Source organism: Galeopterus variegatus, unplaced genomic scaffold (genome assembly GCF_000696425.1).
Source record: "Galeopterus variegatus unplaced genomic scaffold, G_variegatus-3.0.2 Scaffold4595, whole genome shotgun sequence".
NCBI lineage: Eukaryota > Metazoa > Chordata > Mammalia > Dermoptera > Cynocephalidae > Galeopterus > Galeopterus variegatus.
This window is the reverse complement of record NW_007730706.1, coordinates 105,870-120,336: the sequence shown is the minus strand read 5'-3', so window position 1 is coordinate 120,336 and position 14,467 is coordinate 105,870. Positions and strand designations below refer to the sequence as shown.

Below are 14,467 nucleotides of genomic sequence, written 5' to 3'. Positions count from 1 at the left end.
AGTGTCTGAGTAAGATTAATATTTACTTAATTTTTTAAATCCTTAATTTAAGGTTATAAACGATTGTTTGTTATTATGTAATATTTCAAATTTTATTCCTTTTTATTTGTAATATTGGTATATTTATTTCTATTATATTAATAATTCCTCTTTCAATTTTATTTGTAAACATATTTGCATGTGTGACTCCAAAGATTGTTTTTTAGTAGAAATATATGCTAGATTTATGTATGTGTTAGAGCCAATGCTAATTTCTTTTTTCTTCTATGTTGAAAAAGTAGGACCTTTAAGTCAGCAGTCTCTTAAAAGACCTCAACATCAATCTTGTATCAGATTACGATGTCCAAAGTCCAACTTTGGAATATCTGGCTCATTATCAAATGAAAACCCTGAAGGGGGCTAAATGAATGAACTCATCTATTGTTTGTTCTGTTCAAATAACTGGTGATATTCTAGAGCATCCTGAGTAACGTGCTACTTCTTTGGAATATCCATCTGCGTTGATGATCTTTTAGTCTATTCTACTAGTACCACTATATGTAGCCACCTCTTCTGAATCATCTTGGGAAGATCACAACCACACCCCTTCCAGCTGATATTATCTACATAGGTACTGAGTGGATAGGGCATTCTTTTCTGGCAAGGGCTCTAAAAGGTAACATAAATTTCATCACTCTCCCGTTCTAGAAAGCATTCTGGAAAACCAAAGCTATTGAGAACTTCTTCAGTAAACAGCACTCTCAGGATTTTATCTCTCCCTTCCTCACCTCAGTTTCTCCTCTAACAACAATACCAAAACTCAGCTACCCAAGAAGTTTTCTAGGTCCTTTAGTGGTACTTTAGTGCTGAACTCCATTTTCTCCAATCTCAGCTGGACGTCTGTAGTTCAGTTTTCCCAGATTTTACAGTCTCTGCTCTAAAGCATGGTCCAATTTTGTTATGCTATCACCACTCAGTATCTCATCAGTATGAATTTAACTCCCTGGCTGCTCTTATTTCAACCGGTCCAAGCTAAGGATGACACTGAGATCTGAGTAGATCAAGCCTATCTCTTTATTAATCTCAGCAAATTTTTCTTCCCCTCCTTTGCCATACAATGGACTCTGTTACTTCAAGTCTTAGTTAACAGGATCTCTGTGGCTATCCATACATCTAGCCCAGGAATAATTAATTGCTGAATTCATGCTTATGAAGTGCTGTTTATCCTTTTATTATAGCTCATGGTGTGTCGTGGGTAATTGGTTGTTTCTTTACCTTCTGAGGACAGTAACTGTGTCTGATTCATCTTTTGAATCATCAGTACTTAGCACTGTCCCAGGGTTAAATTAGATGCTCAGTTTATATTTAATGATTAGTTCGTTTTCTAATGACTCATTATATAACACAATAGTTTGCAAAACTCAAGAAACACTAATTTCATTCAATTTCCTTTAATGAGTACTTGTTAAAATAAAAGAGGTATAAAGTCCTGTTCCCAAGTACAAACTGCTTTTTAAACTTAAACCTTGAGTTTTCTGAATTACTTACTTCGAAGTAATTCTTTTAATACCTGAAAAATGGTTTTATGGAAATGTTTGAGATAAAAAATATGTATTGCAAGAAGCATATGACAAACATTTTGAGAATACAAAATTAGTTTTAAAAATAACATAATTTACAAGAAAAAACCCACATTGCATTAAAAAGTGCAAAGCCTTTTGATGTAAAGAGTTTGTTTTATACTGAGCACCAATTTTGATACTTTAGATTCCCATGGAGAGGTAACTGCATGTGTCTTATTTATCCACTACATGTATTCAAGGCTCAGTCTTCTCAATGATATAACAGCTCGCCACTCTTAGATTTGAATTGTAATGAATTTCATGACAAGAATTTTCTTCAATGGATTCTAAAGTTCGCCAGAACTTTTAATGTCAAAATGAAAAAAGCTTGCAAAATGCTATATTTCCTTCAGTCCCTTTCACACAGGAGGCTAACCTCACAATTTCCTTTATGCTTCTCATTCAGAAAAAAAGTATTAATTTGTGTTCAGAATTTTTTGATGATTGTTTCTTTGTGCTGAAGTTTTCAGTTCTTGAAGTCAAAGTGGCTCTCATAATTTTCCTTTAAGGTCAGGTTATTGAATTAGGGTTATACAAACTTTGTTGTCTGGTTTTCAGATTTTCACTGAGAACGACCTTCCCTTGATCGTCTTCTAGATCCTGATTAGGAAAAAAAGAGAATGTATAAATTGTAAATGTGATGAAACTTTAGTTTTAAGAATTTGATATTCTGTGTATATCTATCAAAGGCCATAATTTCTTATTATAATAAACTTTAGATTATGTTTTCCTAGAAATATCCTCAGTTTATGGTCATGAAACAAAGATTATCTTTTGATCAAAGATATATGGAAATGATAATTTGAAAATTGTGGTTTTAATTCTTTAAATACCATGGAAGGATTTGGATATTTAGAATAAATCTGATAAATCCTTCAGTGAAAAAACAATTGTACAATTGATCTTTTAATTTCAAAGGTTTATACATTGGATTGGCTTAAAATAAGATATGACTACAGTGCATTTATAAGCCTTGATACTTCTTTTGGCTATCTGCATGTAATTATGTCAGAAATTCCAAACTTGCAATTCCAAGCTTGTAATTTACTCAAGGTTCCACCAGGGAAATCTTTGTTCTTTGAATATATCAAGATGTAAGGTAACCTCAGTAGAGAAATTAGAAAATGCACATAAGTATAGCTATGTAGAAAACTGTAGTACATATGTGATATATATGTGCATTTCAGAAAGTTTATGGAAAGTTTTAATTCTATTGTTCCATGAACATTTTGAAGTACACTTGTATATATAATCCACACAGTTATATTAATAGTTTTCTATATGTGTATATTTCTAATTTACTCATGTCTCAAACTGTAGCCTCGTCTCACATAATAACCTCTCCTTTAATATTTGTTATTCTTAGATTTTTCTAATAGTGAAGAACATGAACAATTTATTTTCTGATTCTTATTATCAAAATATTTTGCATCAAAACTGGCTAACTTTTCTCCATGGCAGCCAATAAAGTTCAACAAAAAACATTAAAACACTCTCCTCTTCTTTGATTTCTCTTAACATGACAAAATGTGCCATATACATACATTACTATAGTCAATACACTTACCTTGAAACTTTTTGTTGGCTTGTATCTTCCTCACAGGTGTGTCTAAAATTAAATAGTTGTGGTTAGAAATACTTTGCCATTATGAATAAAATCAGACAGGAAACCATAGGTAAGCAGAAAAATGTAAGTTTTAAATAAGCATCACTTAAACATGTAGTTTTTTTTTTTTTTGAGTAGTAAGTTTTATGATCTTTAGAGTTTTGCATTGACATTGGACAAATATTTGTTTTCCATTTATCATAATGAATTTTGCACTAAGTGCAAGACATATTGTCTCATTATGACTTTTGGAGCCCTGCATAATATGCATTTTTGCATAGAGTAAATGACTTATGTGATTTTTTCACCCTATCTTTAAAAAGTATAACTTTATGATGAAGGAATGTTTAACGTTATATAAAGTTTAGCACAAATATCTTCCCAGAGATAGCAACCCAATTTTGCAATCATACCTGTTTGTAATATATGACTCTGCAGAATTTTTATTATAGATTAATTTGTGATTGCTTTATTGTACATGAGGACAACAAAATAGCATTAGCCTGATGACTACAGAAATGTATTAATAGGCAATCCAAGAAAACTGTGCCATCCCCAACCCCCCCATTCTGCGTAAACTCTATGAGATCCTTTAAAAAATTTAACCAGTTAAAAATAATAAAAGTTTTCATATTTAAGAACTGCAAATATTTCATAACTATGCATTTTTGTGTTGTTTTAGTTGCAAAGTGTTTCTCAATTCCTTTGTTTTTCTTTTAACTCATTGACAAGACTTCCCTGTAGGACTAAATTCACATTTCTCATTCAGTTGCTGGGCATGTGAGACCAAAGAGTAAATGTGGTTCTTACAGTTACTTTATTTTTCTGTGTACCTTTATTTTTTCTCCAAATTTTGACTTCTGGTTTTTTATATACCATCTATACTCAGCAATAAAGTAAAAAATGTTTATTATATATATATTTTTTCAATTCTCTGAAATCCCATAAAAAGTAAGCAATGAAACTATCACCAAGAATGGTTTTGGCTACATGACACCAAGCACATTAAAAAAAAAGGAATTTAAAAAAATTTATGAATTCTGTTTTTGTCTATTTAGCACATTACCATGTCTTTTTTCCTTCTGAATATAAGGTATATAAAAATTTACCACACCATATTAATACTATGGTAGAATATTAAACTATAGAAAACCTTACTAGATTGTAGAATGGGGAGAAGTTTAAGTAAGATAGGAAAGTCTGGATTATGGAATATTTCAAATAGATATATTTTCCTTTTGGTTTATTTGGTAACCAAAAAAAAAAATGGCTAATAAGAGATTTTAAAGAAGAGATGGATCTTATCTTTAGTTAGGGAATAAGAACTTTGTTTATAATGGACTTATTAAATTCTGAAAAGCTGTTTATTGTAAAATTTAAAACAGGATCAGAGAAGTATTATAAAATTACTTTTCAAAAACAGGGAAGTACACTCAGATTTCCTTTAATAAAGTTGGTAGCATCCAATTAATGACATTTTGCTAATTTATTACTATTTTCTCTGATAATATCAGAATAAAAAGTGGTCAGAATGGTAAACACACATCTTAAAAGAAAAGTTTGATTAAAGAGCAGAAATCAAGTTTGCCCCAAGAAGCACTCTATTATCTCAAAATAAATGAGAGTTGTATTCGGTCACCTTTAGAGAAGCAAAATGTGGGAAGATAAACCAATCACCCGAATGATTTGGTGCAAATGCCCCCCCTTTGCCATGCAACCTTTCCTAAAGTATGCAGAGTGCTTCAGCCCAATTCTTTAGAATGTTGTTTGTGTATTTTTTTTTTTCATTTTTACATGTCTTTGACTCTGGAAATTTAAAGTAGAGTGTAAATTATTACTTTATTGACCATGTTAATGTTAATTAACAGTAATACTGATAGTAACATTAGTCCAAGATTTTGTCATGTGTTAACTTATTTAGCTGTAGGTAACATTATTATCCTAAATTTTTAGATGAAGGAAACTAGGAAGAAATAATTCAACTAAATTAGATCTGAGTTGGAGCTCAGATTGGAGCCAGAACTACAATCTGATTCACTATTCTCTACAGGCTATAGATCTTCACATGTTATATTGGCAGATTTGCCAAAACCTTCCCAAGTGACTTTTCCCACCCTCAACCCCCCACCCCACTCTTCATAGTTTGATATTCTTCTTGAATTGCTTGGGTAGTTTCAGAACACATTGTTCTACCTAAGGTAAATAGGACAAATTCCACACATTTTGTAAGAACATTTTTCAATTAATTGCTTTGAAGTATTTTAGTGGCAAATCACAATATTGGTACCGAAAAGACCACTTAGTTATGTTACCAGTCATGACTTAAAAGATTGGAAATATTTTCACATCATCAAAATGTACTACAGGTATACAACATTCACAATATGAATAGTTCAGATTAAAAAAACTCTAAATTTTGAGATGAAGACCAAGGTTTGTATGTATCAATTAGCCAGATTCTAAAAAATAAAAGTCTTGCATAGTATAACCTTTATTCATAACAGCTTCTTTGTAAACCAGTGCATCTTAGGATCGAGACAAGGGGACACTGTGACTCACTGATAACCTAATGTTTTTAGATGGCTGGAAAAAAGAAAACTGACATGTCTAATGCAGATACTGGTAACTCTACTGTGTATACTGTCTTTCTAATGAAAAGCAAACTTTTGAAAATATTTTGATAAAAACTTTTCATGAGACTTTGTGGAAACTGATGCTTTATAGGTATGTGGAGAGACTATACACTGGGAACTAAAGGGATCAACCCCTGTGATGAACAGAAATAAGTTAAAAAAGGAATCCATTAACTAAAAACAGAATATCATATTTTTAACTTGTAGCTGTTATATCTTCTCTTGGCTGAAGCAATTCTTTAGTTGCATTGTTTATAATGGACGAACCAACAAGGGCTTATCAAAAGGGGAAATAAAAAACATACTTACCTGAAGAGTAAGCATAAATGTAGTAAAGCAATATAAACAGGCACATCTACTAATTTACTCATTCTCTAAAAAGCACTGCCATTCTACAAAGCTTCTTACTGTGGCAAGAACTTAAAAAAAAAAAGAATTCAATTTAATCTTCATAATGTGTCTCTTCCTTAAAATGCTTAGATGTTTTCCTAGCAAACAGTTAAGCATTTGGGGTAGATAGGGAATTCTGTATTTGATCTTACAGGAATCTTTGGTTCCATTATGGCTTGTATGCCACGTATTCTGTGTACCACATACTCCGTATTATGAAAAGAAATCTTGTATTTGCAGACATACATATTCCTACTGAGGGAAAATTCAATCACTGGTTGAATAAAAATTATTTTTTACTACCAATGACGAGTCTCTAAATACTATGTAAGAGATTTTACATGTATTAAAATAAAGAATAAAGAATCAAAAATTGCTAAAAATACACAAGGCCCAAGAAAATTTACATTATCTTGGACATAGTGACACAATTTTTTAAAAATTATAAGTAGAAAAGCCATCTGGACCATATTTTGGATAAATACTGAGTTTCAGTTGTATTTCTCAATTTATAGTATATTTCAAAGAGCATATTTGAGTTTTCTAAATAATTTAAATACTTGTTTCTCTCAAAAACAATTTTTCACCTTTATACTTTTGTTTATGAACTAAAGCAAAAATTCATGTATTCAGATGCCAATGATTCAAATTATATTTTGTTAATATTTACTATTTCTTTGAATAATTACTGTTTAGAGCTTGTATACAGTTTTGAATTCTTTTTTTCTTATTGGTTGCTTTTAAAAGGAGATCTGTTTAATGCCATAGACAGAGAACATTCCATATAAAAGTAAGATTAATTTCCTATGCAAAACAATTTACATCTCCAGGTATAGATTATCACTCAAACTGTTAGAAGAAACAGATACCCATTCCCAAGAATGTAGTTTTGAAAAAGAGTTACTAAATGCACTTTTTGCTACATCTATGCACTTACAGAATCTGAAGTCATGCCTTTTATTGTTGTTATGGGGGCAGTGAATATATTTTTTCAAATATAAAGTGTGTCAAATTTGGGCTTAACAACTAGCAATTTAAAAATTATTCCCCTTTCACACACTTAACATATCCTTGCAATTATCTGTATCGAAGCAAAAAAATATTCATTGCTCCCCAAGCTTCAACTTTTTATAGACTACTTAAACTAGTAACCATTTCTTCATAACTATGACTTAAACTACCATTGAACCAATCGATCTGTTAAGACAAAAGCTGATCCTGTCTTTTTTTAACCTAATTAAAAGAAACCTGCTTGCTCAGTCTTTAAAAAGTTGAAGAACTCAGTCACCAGACCTGTTAAGGGGGTTAGTTGTTGCCCTTTTACTAACCTCCCTGAAGCAGTCTTTTAATCTCTTCATCTTCAAATAAACGATCATCATCACCTTCAAGGAATTTGGTGACCTTGGTGACCTCTGAGAGGATACATGTTTATAGCAGAAATTGGTTTATATAATAAAAAGATAGCAATTTTTTTTGTCTTTTTATGTGAAAAAGATAGCAAATTTGATGTAATAAATAATGGCATCTGCCCAGTAATAAATTCCAGACCAACACTTAGTTTTTCTTTCTCAGGTTTTAGTGCTGTTTTTGATATACTAATTTTATTATAAAGCTGTTAAACAATATACAACAAAACAATCAATATGACTGCCATTTATGCTTCATTTTGTAGTTTTGGACTTTTTTCTTATGTTGGTATGGAACTTGAACAATAGAAGGAGTGAGTAGAAAACATGTACAAGGCCTCGATGATTATTTTAGACTTGGATACAGACAGCTTAGGTAAAGTCACATTCTTATTTTTCTAGACATGCTGACCTTCTTGCAACAACTTCTTCAGAGTTTCTTCTGTGTCTCCACCTCCAGTAGAAATTCTAGTATATTTTATTTCAGGACCTGAAGGAAAGACAATAAAAAGAATCTCAAAGAGGGATAAGCAAACTTTTGCAAAAGGCCAGAGAGTAAGTGTTTTAGATACTGTGGGCCATATGTCTGTGTTGCAACTCTTCAACTCTATCCATGTAATAAGAAAGCAGCCATAGACACTACATGAATGAATGGATATGACTCTGTTCCAATATAACTTTATTTACAAAAATAGGTGGCATGGATCATACTCGCTGACTACTTGTTGAAACAAATACTTATAAATAGCTGAATTTAGAATTTTAGGCTAGTTCATAGGTGGCAGATTGATACAAAAGTTTACTAAAATTATTGATCAATTGTTTTATACAAACTTGTATGTATTATAGTATGTAAATGTATAGACTTAAAATTAATGGACACTCAAAGGAGGAAATGGTTTTTCTTCTAGAATTCAATAACTCATTAATAGCAGAGTGAAGATGGTATAATACATAACCTATATGCATATATGTAAAGAAAACATGACCTTATGTATTTGTCTACAAATTTCCAATTCAGAGTAAAACATAGATTACATATTTAGAATATTATTATTTCTGCCAAAGAAGATATAAAGTAACTTCAATAATCACTGTGAGAAAGACTTAATCAGTTTCTTTAATGATCTGTCTAGAGACATTTTAGGATTAATGACCATTTGATCTTTATAATCCGGGCAAAGTTCCATATTTGGAATTAAAGATTACCTGTAATGATTCGTTCTTCTCGTGTCTCTTTTTCAGTTATTTCCACAGGCACTCCATCAATGATTTTGGTGTACTTTTTAATAATTGGCTCTAATAGTAGAGGAAATAAAAATGCATCTGATTTATCCTCATATGGTGTCTATACTTCCATAATGATTAAATATATTTCTTAAAACATACCCTTTAAGATTCAGTCATAATTATTTTTGGAACACATCTCAAATAAATTCAGATCATTAGGTCTAAATGGTCACAGTTATACCCTGATTCTTGGGTAGGGGAGACAGCCAGCTGGCAAGCTAACTCTTCATGTCATGCTGTTGGGCTCATATGTGATTCAGTAATGCCAAAATGGCGATTTAGGCAAGGCCCTTTCCATGCGGCCTCCTAAAGATTGCGCTGAGAGGAAGCAAGGTGGGAGGGGACAGCTGGGTTCCGCATTTTGTTTTTGTTTAATTCCATTGGCAGCCCTGGTTTTCCACGCTGATCAAGGCATGATTGCTTAGTATAGCTTAAGGAACCCCCATGCATGACCATGTGATCTTTACCCTGATTGGCTGGGCGGAGGGAACTCCCCCGCTGGCAAAGCTTAAATACGCTTGCTTAACAAACAATAAACGGAACTGCTTGACGGAACCCCTGCCGCGTCTGAGTGTCCTTTCTACGGGGCTGGGTTGGCGGGCAGATCACTCACTCCCCCCAGGGAGAGGGGTGAAGCATTAGGGCAGCTCGCTCTTGGGTTCGGTGTGGGAGAGGTTAGGAAAGGGAGGAAAAACCAGCTGGTGAAACCCAGTATCATGCTTGTTTCCTGGCTGAGGAATCAGCATTTAGTGAGAATCCAGGGAGTTATACATCATTGAAATGCGAACCCTACAGCACATCCTAGTAGTGTCTTATCGGTCAGAATCTTATACAATGGTCATTTTCTTCTATTTCTGAGTCCAATGTATCTTTTTTTATTGGCATTATTTTAATTATATTTCATAACCATCATTTGCATATGCAGAAATAATGATGGTTTTGTTGGGCCTGGTGACTTAATGATTAAGTTAATTCCAACTTGATTCTCTAAAATGATAAACTATATTTCATTTCTGACTGGCTAATAATAAGAACTTATTGCTGAGAAAATGATTCCCACAATTTACATAAAATAAAAAATTAGAGAAAACAACAGATGTTTAATATTTCTAAGTCAACACTATTTCAAAATAATCACAGCAATGCTGACTAGGTACTAGTAAACACACACAACTCACCTCCATGGATCACTTCAGTTACTGTTTCACCTTCTTTAATCAGTCTGAATTCAGGTTCACCTTCAATTTTGACCTTTGTTTTTGTGGGTCCTGAGACATTATTTTAGGAGATGAATTATCATGTTAAAGCAGTCTTTACATTTACAAGAGCAGGGAATTTATTTACTTACTTACTTACTTAATTTTCAGGCAACTGCTAAACCCTTGACGTTGGTGTTATAACACCACACTATCATGAACTGAGCTAACCAGCTAGCACAGGAAATCTGTTTTAACATTTGCTGTTACTCAAACATCAGAGTGGTTTCTGGCTTTATGAAATCAACTTTAAACATTTTTCATTGTCTTCAAATTAGGCAATTTATGCGAACAAAGGACTCAGTCTATTGGTGTATGTGTAATACTAAAGTTACTTTCATCTGCTTTAGCATTTAAAGTGATATGTAGATCCATTCATTCACTGGTAGTTGTAAAATATCACACAAAATAGTGTATGTGGCTACTGTTTGTGAATCATGCAGTATGTATGAATTTGAGCTGCTCTAATGATAACTAGTGCAGATCTTCCTTTACCATACTGATATCGTCTATTACTCTTTCTGTTGTTAAAATTTTTCATTTAACTTTTTAAATCACTTCAGTACCTTACATTGTTTATCTAATGGGCCTAGGACTGAACATAGGAAAATCCCAACTTTATACCTACCTTTAAAATGCTGAGTTTCAGGTTTTACGGGAAAATGGATTTGAGTACTTACCTTCTACATGGAAATAATGCAAAAATTAACTAGTTAATAGTTAAACAGTTCTTCAAATGCAAAAGTTAAATGTGTTGCATTTGACTTGCAAAATGATTTTGCTCCCAGAGAAAATCATTTTGAATGTTAGAAAACTAATTACATTTGTTAATTAGGACTACTTACACAGGAGTTAAGAAAAATAAAATTCAGTACATTTAACTCATACTGTAATACCCTTCAATAGTTGAATATAACTGTATTTGGTTGTCTTTGTGATGATTTATGTGCTTGTCCAGAAATTGTTAATGTACACCGTTACCCAGAATAATAGTCTAAAACAATCTGAAGTAATGAAAAAAGTGTATATTTCTTTCACCGACAAATATTTTACACCATAATATTTGATATATGAGGTCAAGGAATATTGTGGAAAACCTAAGGCTAGTTTTTTAAGATATGATAACTTTATAAACAAAATATGCCTAAGGAGTTTGAGAACAAGAAATGAGTTAATAAAATATCTAAATCAGTATTTCCTTAGAAAAGCCAAACTGAAATTTCTGAAACATCCTCTGCAGTTAAGCTCTATGAAGGCAGGGGTTTTTATCGAAAATATTTTTCCTTTTTATTCCCAGCATCTAGGAGAGCATCCAGCACAATAGTTGCTCAGTAACTATTTGTTGAATTTAATTTCAGTTTAATTATTTGTACTTCTAAAATTTGGTTAAGTACCTTTTATAAGAAACATCTTAAAATTGCATCTTGGAGTCTTATTTTTCAGAAAGAATTTAAAAGATCATCAATGAGTGTGCAAAAGTTCAACAGTAAGAAGGAAAAGCCATAGCAATCTTAGAAGGTGGGCAATTATAAATGACTGCTAAGAGAAGTATTTGTTTCCTTCATTGTTGCACAGAAGTAAACTTCTGAATTTTTGAAATGAAGAGTTACTTAATGAATTGGTGACATGATCCCATTTTTCATCTATGTTCCCTTTCTAGGAAGAACTCAAGCTGAATTGATGCTCCACTGTTCTCCTAACTGAAGAAAGATTAATAGGATAAAATCCCACTGTCAAAGATTAAAAAGACAAATGGGTTGAATGGAGAAGCTTAAAAGAAGACAGAGGAATCTTTGAAAATAAGAACGGCATATTGTGAATGATTTAACTTATGGAAGCTGTGTACAAGTTATAATACAAAATTTTAGGGAATCTGATTTTTAAAAACAGAACAAGAATTTTAAAATCAATTGTTTGGTCTAAGGTCATTTGGCCATTTTTTCATTAAAATCATCAAGAAACATTTTTTCAACAAAAATTTCTGACAATTTCTTCCTAAAACTTCAAATTCTCTTTATCAATGCATAAAAATAATCAAATGACATAAACAAAGTATTTTTTAAAACTAAGCACAAATTTCAAAGAATAACTTAATTTTGGCTCTCAAAAATGAATCATAACAGATAGCTAACTAGCTAGGAAATCGATATTTACCTGTGTGTTTCCCACGCGTAAGTTTTAAGTCATGGCTCACTTTAAAAGAAATAAACTAAACTATTCAAGGAGTGTCATCTCAATCCACAGAATGAAAAAAAAAACAAACCAAAATCAAAGATAATTACAGTAATAGTTTTCCTGAGATTTAACCAAAAGCACAATCTGTTCCTTGTTTGGAAGATGTTTTTATCTTTCTTATAGAATAAGGAAAAGAAACAAGTGTTTTCTCTGTGGCAAGTCACCACCTTAAGGTGCTTCAACATGAAAATGATAATTCTTAAGTTCTGATCCCTGGAGATCATTAAAACACATGAAATGAAGGTAACATCAAAGATGTTGAAATTGGTTTACACAGGCAGGATGGGTAATGAGAAAAGTGACTGCTTATTTAATATTCTAGTCTGAAACATCAGGATAGAAGTACATATACGAGTGTGTGTATATATCATATATACGAATATAAGAATATGTTTAGGGCTGGAATTAAGGATTCTAAGCTTTGACTCACTGTACAAACTACTTATTTCTTCTTCTGTTTCTGGTGGTCTAATTTAAAATATAGCACATGTGGTTGTAATTTTAAAAGCTTTTATCGACGTATAGCCTCTATGCTCTCTTAGGTTGCAGAATGAAAAAATGCCTGCACTGTTTTTGAAAAACTTCTTATAATGATACAAAAGAGACCATGTAGGGAAATTGGAAACAAAGGCTACAAAAAAGAGTATACTCCCCAAAGGAGTCTAACTACCATAAAAAAGCTCAGAATTTGTTTAGAGAGTATCTGGGTACTAGTGCTAACACAATGTCAATTAGATTCAAATTAAATCAAGTACAAGCAAATGTACTGAAAGTATTAGGAATGCACCATCTATTTTGCTAAATAATTTGCATTCTACATTCGGCAATTGTATGAGCATGCCATTGATATAGAAATATTTAGCATGTTAGTTTCAAGTAGAATGTAGATACATTCATAGAAATCAGTATATTATATGGATTTTTGTCCACAATCAAAGGAACCATGTACAACATTGATTTTTACCTTCAGTTTTGATAATAGGCTGAAGACTGCCTTCAATCACTTTAATTTTTGGTTCCACAACTTTGGTAATAATTTTAGTTGCTGAAAGTATAGAAAGTGGAACATGAATGATGTTTATATACAAACAACTTGAATAAAATTATCCTTTTTTTTTTTGTCTTTGTAGGACACTTGAATATGATAAGGTTCAGGCAGTCAGTACAGAAAATATTCATGGTACACAATTTAATATCTTCTCATGTCCAGATGTTAAACTCTGAAGTCCAGTGACTTGGATTTGTTCCAGTGAAACATATACTCATTAAATGAGAAATTCTATCTAGATATCTAGAAATTTGAACTGCACCACTAAATCTCTTTATCTTCTTTTGTACTTCTTGAAAATATTGGCTGCATAGCAACAGAAGACAAATAAACATGATTAATTTCATGCAGTTCATAATATCTTAAATTGCATTGTTGGATTCTTTCTCAATTAAAAGAAAAAAATTGAAAGAACAAGACTCTTAAAATGTTTTTCATGCATTTGAGCTTTTGATGACAGTGACATAGAAAGAAATATATGAAAAATAGTTCAGAATACTTAAAAATAAGAATAAATTAAAGTAAACCACGCAGTCATAACAAACTTTGTAGACACGTTTGTAGAGGCAAGATGTTAGTGCAGCTTGGGTTTCCATTACAATCACACCTCATGTTTCTGTGATGTTTGGCTATGAAAACTTCTTAAATTAATGTGGGTTGTAGTCCTTAATAGAGATTACTTTTCAGTTATATTAGATCATATATTTTGAAACTTCTAATTATGAAGTGCTAAAATATTTCAAATCTGTGTGTCTGTTATTGATTCCGTAGGTGGTCTTGCCACAGAGGTCTCTGCTGCTATTATCAAAAGGGGTTAATTACTTTTAGCTTAAATTTTGTACACTATGTTAAAGAACTCGAAGTTTAGGATGTTTAGCTGGTAGGTAGTTTTGTTTCAATCTTGCTTGTCTGAAGACAGTTTTAAGAGGTCATGGGCTGAGAATTAAGTACCAATTTTAGTCCCCTCCATCTCAAGTGTTCTATATTTGACAACATAAAGGG

General features: G+C 31.9%; 1 protein-coding gene across 2 annotated transcripts in view; it reads right to left on the bottom strand.

Moving 5' to 3' along the window:
- Nucleotides 1–1,414: 1,414 nt before the first annotated feature.
- POSTN (periostin, osteoblast specific factor) overlaps nucleotides 1,415–14,467 on the bottom strand; it is a 35,775-nt gene continuing 22,722 nt past the window's right edge. Inside the window, exons 16-22 of one of the 2 annotated variants that reach the window (XM_008587921.1) lie at nucleotides 13,382–13,462; nucleotides 10,105–10,194; nucleotides 8,846–8,935; nucleotides 8,049–8,126; nucleotides 7,559–7,642; nucleotides 3,169–3,210; nucleotides 1,415–2,201 (exon numbers count right to left, since the gene is read on the bottom strand). In XM_008587921.1, the coding sequence (XP_008586143.1) occupies nucleotides 2,164–2,201; nucleotides 3,169–3,210; nucleotides 7,559–7,642; nucleotides 8,049–8,126; nucleotides 8,846–8,935; nucleotides 10,105–10,194; nucleotides 13,382–13,462 (503 nt within the window). In that variant the 3' untranslated portion in view covers nucleotides 1,415–2,163. The remainder of the gene's footprint in view (nucleotides 2,202–3,168; nucleotides 3,211–7,558; nucleotides 7,643–8,048; nucleotides 8,127–8,845; nucleotides 8,936–10,104; nucleotides 10,195–13,381; nucleotides 13,463–14,467) is intronic. The other variant, XM_008587922.1, reaches the window with a different exon arrangement.